The 15,387-nt window shown below is 39.7% G+C and overlaps 1 protein-coding gene across 1 annotated transcript in view; it reads right to left on the bottom strand.

Annotated features, from left to right (window-relative positions):
• Window positions 1-15,387, bottom strand: part of FREM1 (FRAS1 related extracellular matrix 1) — a 47,463-nt gene that overhangs the window by 31,785 nt on the left and 291 nt on the right. Inside the window, exons 2-13 of the mRNA XM_035309895.1 lie at window positions 14,774-14,882; window positions 13,423-13,554; window positions 10,391-10,735; window positions 9,664-9,806; window positions 8,932-9,128; window positions 7,714-7,804; window positions 6,321-6,488; window positions 5,632-5,840; window positions 4,728-4,821; window positions 3,877-4,129; window positions 1,757-1,954; window positions 359-544 (exon numbers count right to left, since the gene is read on the bottom strand). Coding sequence (XP_035165786.1) covers window positions 359-544; window positions 1,757-1,954; window positions 3,877-4,129; window positions 4,728-4,821; window positions 5,632-5,840; window positions 6,321-6,488; window positions 7,714-7,804; window positions 8,932-9,128; window positions 9,664-9,806; window positions 10,391-10,735; window positions 13,423-13,554; window positions 14,774-14,882 — 2,125 coding nt within the window. The remainder of the gene's footprint in view (window positions 1-358; window positions 545-1,756; window positions 1,955-3,876; window positions 4,130-4,727; window positions 4,822-5,631; window positions 5,841-6,320; window positions 6,489-7,713; window positions 7,805-8,931; window positions 9,129-9,663; window positions 9,807-10,390; window positions 10,736-13,422; window positions 13,555-14,773; window positions 14,883-15,387) is intronic.

The raw sequence follows: 15,387 nt of genomic DNA on the forward strand, positions 1-15,387 counted from the left end.
TCACATCCTCTGCTACAGCATTTTATTGACCGAAGAGAGGCTGGGGGAAGCTTTCCTGAGAGACTGAGGGCAGAGAAAGCAGATTAATGTTTCTTATTGCCACCTCTACTGGATTGCAGCTGGAATGCATAACACAAGGGATGGCTTGTGTACTCCAAGTGCCAGTTGTTCAAATTTGCATAGCTGCAGTCTCTCTTTGAATTCCCCCTACACAGTCCTACCACTCTTAATTTGCCAGCTATTGCTTTCCCCAATAAGCCCATACAAATGCACACATCTGCAGCTACTTCTCCACAGCCCACCATATGTCCCTCTCCGTGTTTCACCTGCTTGATTATTTCATGTGTTGTAGACTTACCTATGCTTATACCAATGTTGCTCTTCTCAAACCCAGGAGAAGGCAGTATATTTTCAATGTAACCAAACTGGGGAGGAGAAACCAAGACAAACTCTAAGTCATCAGCAGTGGTGTCAGGGTCAGTGGCAAACAAATGGTTAGTGGTAAGGGCTGCTGAGGAGCCCTCCTCCACCACAAACCTTGCACCTGCACACAAACAATATGATAACCATTACTGCTTATTTAGTTCAGCTTACTATTGCTTTTGTTAACAAGAATGGTAATAATAACTAAGGAGAAAATGACAATAAATTCAGAGTTACTGAGGGTATTGGTTTGCTTTGGGGATTTTTACTTACACCATCAGCTTTCCCCATCACATAAGCAGAGGGGAAGGGTATCACAAAATCATTTTACTGGTAAGTTATTAAGTATGGTTTATGTGCTGCTCAAAATCACTTGTTAACTCTGTTTGTCAGAGCATTAATTACATGATAGCTGTTACGAATTGCTCATAATGAACAATTTTTCATGCATCACTGCTTAATTTCCCTGCTGGGACAATGCTTCATTTCCAGAACATTGCTTGGGTGATAGCCTGTAAATTACAAAACTACTCATACATATGCTTAAATATTCTCTGAAATACATACATATACATGATGCCTACAAACAAATGACATTGAAAAAGAAAAAGACAAGCATATGTAAAGCACACCTTTAATATATATACTACAAACCTCATCCAAAGCCCTGCAATTTCCTTTTCAGCTGAGAATTTTTGATCCTGAAAGGTACTAGTGAAAGAGTGGCTTCTCATCTATTAATTTCATTAGTTACATATGTGGACTACATTTGCCTCTATTCACTAACAGAATTAAATATAAGTAATAAAATATTCCCTTCCTTGATACCTAAATACTCATATAAACTAAATTTCTGTTGCATACTTAACACACAAAGGTACGGAGATACTTATGTGTATGTTTTTTCATTGTATAAACATGACAATTGTTTGGACCTAAGTTCTGGGATGAGATGTTGCTCAGTTTTACCCAGACATAGTTTACATGTACAACAATATACATGCGTAGATGGATAGGAGCAGATCTGAGCACCCTAATTTCTAGCCAGATGATTTAAATATGCAGCTGAAGAGCCACAAGTGATTACTCATACTTGCACCTGCAACTGAATTTGGTGGTTGCACTGTACTGGTAAAAGAAAGGAAAAAAAAAAAAAGAAAAAAAAATCAATCTAAAACTTCCGCATGTTGACTTCAGCTGACTCTTTCTGGTGCTTAAAAAAAAAAAAAAAAAAAAAAAAAAAAAAAAAAAGCCTGAGTTTTTAGTCTTTAGCTGTTACATTACTGCATAGCCCACATTATAATAATATGCTATACTGAGAGGAAGCTTTCACCAGTTGCAATGGATGGTGGCTGGTTGTCCACTGGGAGTATAGTGATGTTAAGGTCATATACTGGGAATGGATCATGGAGTGGAACTGGAGGAGGAAGAGGTCTATCGTAACAGCAGTCTTTCACATCTGGGCCAGCTTCACCATCAGAAACAATAAAGGTTAAGATCTCAAAGGAAGGAGTCAGGCCAATCTCCCCACCTGAAAAACACGTTGCAGGTAAGAAGAAATGTTTTACTGTAAGGAACCAAAACTTCACAAAGAAGAGGCTTGAATCATGCAAGGAGAGACTCCAGTTTTTGAAATCAAAAGATGAAGACAGACCAAAAGAACAACAAAAAAATGCCAGTAAAATAACTAGAATTCTTAATTTGAGCTGTTTGGTCCAAGGTTTAGTTTGGTATTTTTAAATAATTTTAATCAAATCACTTATCTTCTAGAATAAAAATCGGTAGACAAGTGTACAACTAAGTTAATATTACTGCTTTAGTGTTATAATATTGTAATATTATAATTATAATTTAATTTTATAATTGTAATATTCTTGCAGTAATATAATATTCAATTGTAATAAAATGGCTAATAGTTCTCATGATTCTGTTCTACTTGTACTGAAGCATGTTCAGAATGTTCTTTCATGCAGAAAGGATTTTTTTTTCTGGATTCCTCTTCCAAGAAAGTTGGCAAAGATCCTTCTTGTATAAAATACTGTCACTCTGTGACATGAGGCAACGTTCATGCTCTTTGGGAAGAAAACATTTTTGCATACGAAGAAATGCACGTATTCCTATATGCTTCTTAACCCTATAAAATGGACTGTAACAAGGACCGTGTTTTGTTACTGTACGATGCCTATATGCAATCATTTTCAAGCTGCGGGCTGATGTTGAATGTCACACAACAGGCCACAACTGCCACACCTCACAAGAAGCATTTGAGGGTGAGTGCAGTCTATTTCTCAGTAGCCCTGGCAGCCTGCATCCAGTGCTGCTGCAAGTTTCTTGTGATACACTGCCTGAGAAGGAAAGGCACTCCCTGCTTCCCTTGCAACAGCTACTGGAAGCACATCTAACCTGTATAAAATTGGGAATGGCAAATACAGGTGACTTCACTCTCGCGTCAGCTTCTGCTCTTTATTGCCCCTGCAGAACACTACTATTAAAATAGTATTCACAATATCTTTAGGATAGCACACAAAAGTGTGTTAAGGGTGGCCATAACCAAGTACTTCCTTCTCTTCTTAAATGCCAGCTGTTCATTTTAGAGAGCGCCAAGCCTGAAAATATCACATAAATTCCCCACACTAGCGCAAAATTACAGACTAATTACACATAAAACTGGAGCCTTTAGAAAAAAATAAAAATAAAAAAAATTAAAGCTGTCACCAGAGATGCAGAAAAGAGAACCTCTTTCATGCTAATAAAAGGATCAAATTAAGTAGGAAAGGAAACTAACCAGCCGTTGATTTCTATGAGTAATTAAAAAAATGTATCTGGGGATTTTAAAGATAAAACCACAAAAAGACATCTTTCACCACATTGTCTTGAAAAAAATCTGAACACATTTTACCTTGAGGTACAGATAGACTGTAAACTTTCCAAAAGTGGGTACCTATCTGAATTGGAGAGGCAAGTAGGTAGTACCTCAGGTTGTAAGCAGTTCTCTGTTAAAACTCTGCATCGTCATTTACAGCATTACATTACTTTATCTTAACATGACTATGGAAAAAAGTCAAAGATATTTTAGTGTCATAAAACAAATAAAAAAAAATCTATTTAGCTTCTATTTTGATAATAATATTGCTAAAAATAATTTAAAAAAAAAAAAAGAGAAAGAAAAAAGAAAAAACAATATTGTATCAGCAGCAGTGAAAGATATTCTCCTGGATTATGTTGCTTTCATGTACTTGCTCTACTATAATTTTAATTTCAAACAGTGATTTGGAGAACACATGAAAGCATTTGATAGTAATGCATCATCAGCCCTGTTTCAAAGGAAGCTTAGTTTTCTTGCCAGTCACATGTGGTTTCTCAGCAGCTCCTGCTGAGCTTCTGGGAAGAATTAATGGATTTAGGTAAAGATTTTCTGCCAAAACTATCTGACCACCTCCCAGTTTCACTTACCAGTATGCTTATATGTGACTAAACCAGAGATGATATCAGCCTGGGAGAAACGCTCCACAGTTATGCCAGCTTTCCTCACCACCCCATGGTAGGGCTGGCGAACCATCATAAACATCAGTTTCATGTCATCGCTGTCTGCATCTGTGGCATAAATGTACTCGGAGGAGAGGACCACTTCTTCGCCCTCTGGGCAGTGTACCACAGGGACGAGGCCTGTTCGCAAAATGGGTCGCTCATCATTCACAGGCAACACCTAATCAGAAAGAGAATTTAAGATCTTTTATTCTTCATTTCAATGAAAGCCTGTTGTTTTAAATGCACTGCTTTCCAGACCAAACCATCAGCACAGTGTCACAGTCAGAGTACATTGAGCTTTCTGTGAACAAGATTGAAACAGCTAAATTAGGTCCCCTGTTAAAATCCAGAGATGAAAGTAAACCAAATTAAGTAGACTGCATAGAGAAAATGAAACACTTAAATTGCTTCCGTCTTTACTTGCTCAATCATAAGGATGAAAACTTTGCTTAGAAGAGTCCATTGTATAGCTTTAGATTGACTGCACGTCACTGACAGTCACATTTATAGTTTGAGAAAGAAAACTCACCTCCCCGTGTTTAATTACAGAGAGAATAATTACAGACAAAAGAGCCCAAGCTAGAGCAAGCACAAGTACCTTTTAACCAGTATGAGCAAAATTTGCTTTCATATTTGCCAGATTAACCCAAAAGCTAGGGTGAAAAAGGAAATTTAGCAAGTTTCATTATCTCACAGTTTCCAAGGGAACATGCAGATTTTCAGAAGTTAAGCTTTGCAGTCTTCTTCTTGCTCTCAGAAGTATGTAACACACTGACCTTGACCTGCAGGATGAACTCTACAGAGTGGACACTGTCTGTGGCTGCAAAGAGGATTTCATCACTAAGTGTCTCAGAGCCATCATGCCGATACCTGTGAGAAAAAGGAGCCACACTAATTTCACAGAGAAAAAGAAGTTGTAGTTTTTGGTCATGCCAGACAGCATGTATCCCTCCCCATACAGAAAACCAATCCCAAGCGTTCAAGCGTTCCTATCAAAGACTTACAGTTCTAAATCACGGTATGTTCAGAAGGCTTGTGGGGTCTCCTGTGTGAAGAACACCCCTCAGATAAGGCAGATATCAACTAGGAAAAAAGTTTCACTGAATCTTTGTTACTTGTGTTCTGGACGCTTGTGAGCTGTCTATTAAACTTGCTTTCTCTCTGCCCTCTTTGTCTAACAGACAGTAACAAAGTCAGGGATCCCTAATTCTGTATGCATGTAGAAAGTCAGCATCCTGTTCTCACCTCAGATACAGCAGCAAAATTTGCGTCTTCAGGTTAAACAGTTTCAATACAAGCTTTCTTGTAAGTTTCATAAATACCCAACATCATTAAAAGAAAAAAGCTGATAACCATTGCATTCTTCACAGAAACTACATGGCTGCATGGTTTCCTCCTCGCATGCACGAGGCAATGCTTTCTAGGAAAATCTATTTACATCAGACGTGGTCTCTAGCTCTGTTTACTGACCACATTTCTGTTTAGACAGAAATGACACAGTGACCTTTGTGGTCCTCTGAGGCTCAGGTGGTAGTTTTGGCCTGGAGCAATATTGCCAGAGCCTGCTGCAGTGAGACCTTCTTGCTGTAGCCTCTGCACCTCACACTTCACTGCAAGGGTCTTACTCATCCAGCTGAGACAGTCAAACACCACAAGAGGAAAAGCAGCCACTCTTCTAACCTGACTGCCAGGGTACGCAGGTCCGCACAGGAAAACCTGTCACCTTCACTCATGGGAACACTATCCAGCTCCACCACCCCATGCTGAGGCTGTCGCTGCAGGAGGAGGAAGAGATGCTCCTGTTTTGTGTCCACGTCAGAGATGAGAATGTGCCCCTCCGTGACAGGGCTCAGGCCACCCTCTTCCACTCTCAAGTGGCTTGTAAAAACCTATATGGAGGAGAAATGCTTAACTGATGTTTCCTACTTTATGTCCAAACATACACTGAACAGAGCAATTTCAATTTGCTCTAGTATTAAGACATGTGACACCTTAAAAAACAAAACACCAAAGGCTTTAATCTTTTCTAATGCATTGAGAAAACCTAAATAATTTACTAACAGTATGCCTTAATATGTAAAGCCCAGTCCTGATCCCATTCAGGGAGGCTCTTGACCTTCAAAGGCAAATAGGCAACAATGCAGAATAGGGATTTAGGAGTTGTGGTTGAAGCCCTCAGCTTATTCACCATAATAATAAATAAATAAATAAATTAATAATAATAATAATATAAAATAAAATAAAATAAAATAAAATAAAATAAAATAAAATAAAATAAAAAAACAGGCAGATCAGGACATCTCCCTACTTTTCTTTTTTCTACCCAGTCATTTCCAAGTCCTTCCACCACCACCTCCCCATCACCCTACCTTTGGGGCTTGGTTGTCCACAGGAAGAATTGTAATATTGAAGCAGATCCCATATAAAGTGCCACCATGCTGATTGCTGACAGAAAAAACAAACTTCACTTGCTGAGGTTCAGGACCAATGTCCTGAAGTGGGGGCATATAAGCAATTTTCATATAGTTGACAGCATGCTGCAAAAAGTGAAGAGAGGTGCATGTAAGAAGATAATATTGGAGTAGTAAAAATCAGAACTTCATGGACCCTTATCCCCTCATCAGATGTTATCTGAACTTGCAAAATTAATTTCAGGAACATTGCTCACAGTCTTTAGCTACTGACAATACTGTGAGTAAGTGTATCTTTACAGAATGACAGAATGGCTGAGGTTGGAAGGGACCTCTGAAGATCACCCAGTCCAACCCTCCTGCCAAGCAGGATCACCTAGAACACATTGCACAGGATGGCATCCAGACTGGTTTTGAATATTTCCAGAGAAGGAGACTCCACAACCTCTCTCAGGAACTTGTTTCAGTGCTCTGTCAGCTGAATACAAGTTCAAACATTAAAAACTCTTGTAGAAAATAATACAGTCATACAAAGTAAGTGATTACAGTGGCAATGGCTTTACCTTCCTGATGGAAAATGAGCTCTTTAAAAATGCTGGTCCCAGAGTCTTTTCCACACTGTGACTTTAAAAAAATTATCTAAACATAACTTTTATTACAATATCTTCCAGAGCAGCTGAATTTGCCCTCACCCATATGAATAGACTGCACATCCTGCCTTCACAGGTAAGTGCAGACCAGTGAAAGAGCCTAGAACAATCAACAAAAATTTTCATTCAAACGCATATATATGCTGGACCTGGGATTAAGGACCTCTAGGCTCCTGGTTCTCATTGTGGTATTACAATGATCACCACTTTGCAGCCTTAAGCATACAGCAGGGTACGAAACAGGGCACTTTAATAATATTGTTAACAAAGACACCTGTCAAACTACAGAACAAAATCCTGAAAAAGAGCACATAGGCCTGTTCCAGCCTGGTACACAGCTATCAGTGGAGACACTGAGAAGAAACAGAGAACTGTCAGGTTCCACATTTTGTGCACTTTTACTTCATATCAGCATTATGCTGGAACTGAATACAGCCTACCTCTTAGCAACTGCAGCCCTTTTTGGTTTCAGAGAGAGAGTTATGTTTGCATACTCCAGAAATTAAGCATGTTGGAAATAAGTTTTATAAAAGTGAGTTGAATTAGCAAGCAATTGAATTAGCTCTTCTAAAGCATTGTTCATATGATAAAACTGTTCCTCACTTTTCACTGCTTGTTTACCTGTTGGGAATAAGCTATATGCTTGTGACTGTTCTTAAAAATGCTTGGTACTGAATATAGTACCAGCTAACATAACGAACCTGAGTAAATGACCTCAGTGCAAGAGCAGCAGGATCCTTCACCAGTTTGGGGATGGTGTCCACCATAAACAGCTTCCCAGCATCTGAGTGGCTGTACAAAAATATGCATATTACATCCTGGTTAGTGATATTAAAGAACAGGTTAAAAAATAGAAATAAAAAATTAGTCCCTATTGCTAATTCAAATTTTATCATAGAAGACTGACCAAAAGAAATATCATAGAAGACTGACCAAAAGAAATATCTTTCAGGATGGTCAAAAAAATCTTTGCATACCTCATAAGCAAGCTCTGGGTTTTCTACTAGTGTGTCTCTGCACATCACAGATACCAGTTTCAGTGCAGCTGTGCCCATTTACACCACCTGCAATGCTAGCCCATCATATTCTTATTACTTACACAACTGCATCTATCTGTATAAACTGCCAAAGTCAACCAGTTTTCACCAAGGTATCTTTCAAATGGAGACAACAGCAGTAACTAGCAAACTGGATACTTATGTACCTCATCAGCTGAACAGGGGAACTGCCTAAACACCATGCTCCCTCAACTACATACTGATTCTCTGTGTTTTCAGGTTAGAGTTGAAAATGTCGATTTTCAGCTTAAACTATACCATGTCTGGAGTTTGAAATTTTCTGTTTAGTAGGTTGTTGCCAACACTATTATGATTTTACCAAACAGTGAAGCGGCATCGGTGACATTTAAATTGCTATTACACCTGTTTGTCACATGTCCCTGTTTGTCATATGTCCCTGCAGCCTGTCTTGCCTGCAGTTGTGCTCCATTCAGCTCCAGGAGCTCACAATGCTATACATCACCTAAAAATAGCTGTAGCACCTCATCTTCTCAGGCTGGGACAGCACAGGTCAGCACCAGTCTATCCATTAGGAGAGTTTCTGTGACTTGTGATACAGTATCCCAAGGGCCAGTGTAAAGTGCAAACCCAGCCAAAGGCAAGAAAAGATTTCAGGTGCATTTCTTCTACTTTCTTGCTAAATTATGCAACTTCCTTGTATTATTCTGTGTATTATTCTGTTACTTTCAGCTCTACCTCTGACTTAATTATTAACAGGAGAGCAGCACCCAGCTATTGTCACCTGCACTTTAAGCAAACAGACAAATAACCTAAGATACAAGCATGCTATTGCCACTGAGTTTGCTCTCATTACACGAGGCTTTGCCCTGACCCACCTGGAAGGTATGAGTCCACACCTACCCATGCATGCAAGAGAAAAATGGGGAAGTGGTTATGGTGTATGTGAGTTCCCTGTCTTGCTCTTCCACGTCTATGAAGTGAAGATGTTTCTTAGTGAGGTGAGCAATCTCAGTCTCCTTAACAACTAGGTGACGGGTCACTCCTGGGGCTTCTCTGGGTAGCTGATCATCCACAGGGATAATTTGCACCATCATCACCTAGAATCAGAAGTTGGTAAAATCAGCAGCCACTCCTCTTGATGAGAGACTGTCCAAGCAATTGTTTGCACCCAAGCACATATAGAAATAACTGGATCATTGGAATGTGAGATATATAACAGTTAGTTGCAGAGCCCATAAATGTCAGCAGCATCCCTTTAAATCAAAATCAAAGTAACATTCAGTCTGTTTGACCTCTGAGTCTGTTCTCCGTCGATCTCAGGAGGACTGTTGTTGTTGTTGTTGTTGTCGTTGTTGTTTTTGTACCATCCCCAAATCCAATATTTTCAGCATTTAATTTTATGATATGGGAAAAAGGTCACTGAGAATGGATGATATTTTTCAGACAGAGAGAATTACCGTATGGGAAGCAAGAACAGGAACTAGCCCTGAAGGATATTACTTGTGGTGATGACTATGGTGACAGTAAACAAAAGAGACCTATCCCAATTTGACTTGAATGTCTTGCAGAAGTTGTAAAATCATCAACTGTTTGAAGGAGAAATGGAGGGCCAAAGATGTGTCAGTGTCGTACCTGTGGCTCTGAGAGATTGGGAGGGTCATGGCTATCACACAGCACGAACTCCAGGGAGTCTTCAAATACTTCTCCTCCCAAATGATGATAATAAATTATTCCATTAAACAGGTCCCTCTGAAGAAAACTGCTGACAGGATATCCTGTTGAATTAAAAGATGTGTCTTCTATTCAATAGTGTAAGACTTTAATCATTCATAAATACTATCCATTAGCTATTCAAGAAACTAGTGAAGCGTAATGACCCTTTCCTCACCCTAGGTAGGGTAAGATCTTTAAAATGTTCTCTGATCATCTTCCATGTTTCCTGAAGATCATCAACTTCTTTTCTTTGTCACTAAGCAATCATTTAAATAATGAAGCAATGTAGAAAATGGGCCTGCAGCTCTAAGCAGAGGATAACAGAGGATAACAGCCTCTGCATCTAACGCAGGGGTTTCTGAGTTCAGTTCATCTAATAGCTCTGAACTTTTTAGGTATCCTTGCAGATAAAATTACCCTGACTAGCCCAACACCTCTGGAGGGGAACAATAGAGTAGAGAAATAGATGGAAGACTCAGGGCTAAATTGTGTTCATATTTAAAATTGCACTTTAAAAGTGCAGAGACCACCATTAATTAATGATTTGGATTTACACTATAATAACAGCCCAAATTTTCCTGAGCCAAAGTAAGTCTAAAAAGGAGAGGGAAAATAAAACTGTGCTATTCTGTATGTGTTTAATTACCTATTAAGTTTGGCCCCGGTTTCTTCATGATTTCTCCAGCCTGTGGTGGCTTGGTAATGTTGAATACTATGTAGTCATCACTGGAATCCATGTCAGAAGCTTGAAGCATGGAGCCCTGGATCAGGATCATCTGTCCCTCATGAACCTCAATTATCACATTACTGATCAGAAATGGAGGGCTGTCATCTTTAGGTAGGATATTGATTGGAAACTTATGGCGAATACTGTGGGAGCCATCAAAAATCCTAAACACCACAAAATCCTTAGTAGAATCACTGTCATCATGATGGTAGTAAACAACTCCAGCCTGAATGTCAGAGACTGTGAACATGAATCCTTTCCCTCCTGTTAAAGCAGTGGAAGAAAATGTATCAAAAATGTGTAATTCAGCCCAGAGGAGAATACTTCCACCAATATGAATATTACTAATGTAAAGACAAGGAGAATGCATTTCTAAGCTATTTCAAAATAAATAAATAAATAAAAATAAAATAAAAAATCTTCACCTACTGGAACAGTTAAGAATGCAGAATTTAAAACCGTGCTATCAGGGAAAATCCTCCAAATGTCCATTGCACTATGATAATTGGAGGCATCGGGGATTTTTAACCGTGACAGTCTGGATTTTTATTTCAACCAATCAGAGCATTTTGCTTTTATTTTATGAATCAAGGAGACTATACTTTGTAATTACAGCTCAGTGTTCCATTGCAAATAAAAATAACATATATGGTTCTTATATGCATATCCAAAAATATGCTTTTTATGCATATTCAGGTTACTGTCCATAAAGAGACTATTTTGCACCTCTGTTTCACCAAATGTGTTATACACACTCAAATATTTCAGACAGGTTAAAATTTCTGTGAACTCCAGGCTGGTGCAGGACAAAATGATCTACCCAGGGCCTCCAAGGAAAATATTTTTGGCCCTCCATCCTGTGTGACCTCCGCAGAGACACCCACAGCTGCAGGTACAGGTGCTTTCACACTCCCTTTGTGCTTTACTTGAAGAGAATTATAGGCAGACTTTAGGGTGCCATCATAACTACATCCCCATCAAACAAAAGCCTGTTAAAGGTGACAGGAGGCAGGGAACAACACCGTATATTTGTTTTCCTTTCAAGGCTTTCCTTTAGCCCAGTCCAATCACACAAGCACTCAAAACATTGGGCTGATTCATTGCTCCCGCAGTCGGTGGGGTTCAGTGGGCACTGGCTCAGGCCATCTTCCAGCGGCATTAAAGGAGTGACAGTGCAGCTGGAAGGCTAAACCTGGGGCCTTCCTTCAGTGTGTGAGCACCAGCTGGTGTTTGCCAGACCAGAAAGGCAACTGCTAAAAATTGCAGTTACGGCTTCCTCTGCACGTGCCTATGCATAAATGACACAAAAACAAGAACCAGGCATGGTCACTGGACAAGAAGCATCTGTCACAGGGAGGCCTGGGGGAGGCAGAGCAGGCCCAGGCCACTGTGGGCAGGGACACCACTGCCACCGCCGTAGGGGCCTGGGCTTGGGCCCTGCTTGCTGCCAAGGCTCGGCCAGCCTGGCTGCTTGGCCACCCCAGGCCACCTCCTGCCACAGCTTGTCTGGCACAGCTGGCCCGGGGGGCTCTGCCTGTAGGGTGGCAGGAGGCTGATCCCTTGAGGCCCACAGCTGCATGGCAAGGGTTTCCTGAGGGAAAACATACTTCTCAACAGCTTCTGTTCCCAGCAAATTCCAAGTACCACCCCCCCCTTTTCTTTGAATGCTGGCTTTGTGTTTCTAGGCTGTCCTTTTACTGAAAAATATTTAACTGTGAAAAAGACAGCATTATAGTGGCAACATCTTTCCACCCTGCCAAGAGCAGAGTGATTTCTTTCACCTATACTCTTTCCCAAAGGGAGTGGCACTGAGATGACTCCCGAGAATTCAAAGAAAAATTAGTAATATGGAAAATGCAGCAGGCTAATGAATTGGAAGTGTAAATTAATTGCCACTCTTTAAAGTAAACCTTTAAAGATGCTGGTGAACAACAACCCTATCCAAATGTTGTCTGTATTTGTCAACGAATCAAGACCATTCAGCATTCCTTAAGCATCCTCAGTACTTAAGAAGAAAACGGAGAAACCGAATTTGACCTAGGCCATGACAGCATAGCTGATTTCTTTAAAGTTTCAGCTTTGGGATTTAAATGAATGTTAAGAAAGTAAATAAATAAATAAAATAAAATAAAATAAAATAAAATAAAATAAAATAAAATAAAATAAAATAAACATGTGGATTTATTTATTTATTTTTACTGTAGTATTTATTGCATGCTTGCAATAGAGGAGGCCAGTCAGCAGAGGGAGATCAAGCCTGCCCAGCAGTGCAGTGCTGAGATGCCCAGAGCCGCGGGGCTGGGACAGCCCAGCACAGGGCTGTGCTGCGACTCTTGCTCCTCGGTTCCTTGCAGAGCCGGCTCCCCTCTGGCTCTGCTTTTGCTGTTCTCTCCGAAGGTGAATGCTGCAGAAACAGCACTCCCATATCCCTGGCTTTCTTGCTATCTGTGAGCAGCACGGGGAAATGTGCAGCCTTGCTGGCATTTCTCTGGTTCTATAGAGGGATCACAGCTCACACTTCCCTGGTGAGAACTGGCAGCAACAGGGCTGCTGCCCATGGTTACTCCCATTACCTCACTTGAGCTGAATTCACCTACAGTGAAGAAAATAAGAATTAATTTCATTTTCAAGTGAAAGTGGCGTGTAGGTAAAATGCCAGACTTACAAGCCTTTCTCACTTAATGATGGAGACAACATAAATATACTATTTGCAAAAGTGTGTGAGCTATGCAACTGACTTTCATTATGAACTTTTGAACTTCTTTGTGTATGTCCTGCTGTTCCCTTCTGCACCTTCATTCCCTTATAAATCTGGCTCTCATGCTGGCTGCCCTCAGCAGGGAGTGACATACAACAGACTCTGTCAGCATCTTCTTTACCACCACATTACCATAGCCGGTTGTCTCTAGAGAATGTTTTTTCCCGGCTCCCAAGTCTAAACAATGATTTACCTCTCACGGTGAGCCGCCCATGTTGTAAGCCGTCAACTGTGACCAAGCGAACATTTTGGATGTCATCATTGTCTACAATTTGGAAGTGTTGCCATGTGATCGGTCGGGATTGTCCTTCCAGGAGGTTGAGGCCTGCAAAGAGCAGTGTTATTTTACAGAAGCATCTGCAACGTTCAAGGCTCTCAGTATCCCTTTCTGAATGTTTCTACAATCAGGAAAAAAACACATCTAGTCCCACCTGTGTATCTGCCTGATACAGACATTTCAAGAACAGCTTAAAAAATTTATATCAGCTTTTCTTCTGGTATCTTTACCTTAGTCAATTGCCTTTAAGGATAATACATATACCGCATATAAATATATAACATATAGTGGTTCCCAGTTACCCAACAGACTAGCTAGACAGATTTCTGGATTTTTGCACAAACTGTAGTATTGCACCTGAGATCTCACAATGGCTGAAACTGGGAACTCAGCTTTCTTAGTGAGTCTGTATTTGAAAATATATTGCCTTTTGTGGCTAAATATTGATGCAAATTTCATTGTGGATAGAAAAGCCTGTCCCTTCTCCAGTGGAGGTATTATAAACTTATCTGAATTAGCTTTAACCTTATTCTGTCTCCAGGCTGCAAACTGCTGATGGTGTATCATGCCCTACTCTGTGTTTCCACACTGTAACCCAACGCTGATGATATGCACAAGTCACTCCTCATGCAGTGTACTGGGGACTTTTTTTCCCTTGCTTTTTTTCTCTTCTCAAGCCCAGTTTGATATATCTATTCCATGTGCTCACTTTTTAGCACTGGTACTTTCTCATTCCACTTTTCATCAGTTCCCAGCCTTCCTTTTCCAGACTCCTTTCTACTGCTTTAACATCTCATTTTCCATAGCGTTTTGAAAAAGAATAGTCTTCTAGTTCCTGACTCCTCTTCTTCTAGTTATTCATTTTTCCAGACTTCTACTTAAAGCAATACCAACCAGCCTTGGCTTTTCTCACACTCCTCTCTATCCTACAACTCTTACTCTTAGCACATATTTGTCTTTATTACTTATATTTTTTTATGTCCAGTGCATTATTGAAGAAAATGCTGTATACAGAAATCCTGATTTTCCTTTAACTCTTTAGTTCATTTTTTATCCCAGTTGCAGCTTAACATTTCTTTAAGTTCCTATAGCATTTCATCCCCAAAACAGATTTAAAAAAAAAAAAAAAAAAAAAAAATAGATTTATACTCCTTCAGTTCCAAGATCCTTAAACTCCAGGTGTAGGTCTGAATTTCAGAGCTCTGTCAAATGCCGTGTTGAAACTGTGAGCAATTGTGTAGAATAAACTCAGTAAAACAAATCTTACCTGTATTCCATGAAACCCGGGGAGCATTTGTATCTGCTGTTCTGATAGAAAGATGCACTGTGATCGGTAAACTCCTTTCAAAGTAGAAGTCATGAACCTCAACCTCTAGCTGTTGAAAAAAAAAAACAAAGAGTTTATTGGACAAAAACAAAAACAAACAAACAAAAAGAGCCTGAAACCAGCTGCACACCAAAACACATACAGTGTGTTCTTATCTCAGTGATACATCCTAGGAGATTTTAACATCTTCTGATAATAAAGTAACAAACAAAACTCAGTTTAGCTTGTAAACAGTCTTTGAGATTCTGTACTAGATTAAGTATCTGTCTTCTGTGCTCTTGACAGCAAATGGAGGTAATCTGCAATGTGTAGAAATTGATGGGAAAGGTGAACATTTTTATTGCTGGTTGGGGTATAATTAATACTGCAATTAACATAAGACTTTTTTATAGCAATAATAAAGGGGAGAAGGGGCACTTCCTTCTTTTTTGATACCTGTAGAAGGAACAAATATTTTGAAAAAAAAATGTACTGGCACAAAAAAAATAAAATAAAATAAAATAAAAAGAAGGGAAGGGAAGGGAAGGGAAGGGAAGGGAAGGGAAGGGAAGGGA

This window comes from Oxyura jamaicensis, chromosome Z, assembly GCF_011077185.1.
Source record: "Oxyura jamaicensis isolate SHBP4307 breed ruddy duck chromosome Z, BPBGC_Ojam_1.0, whole genome shotgun sequence".
Lineage (NCBI taxonomy): Eukaryota > Metazoa > Chordata > Aves > Anseriformes > Anatidae > Oxyura > Oxyura jamaicensis.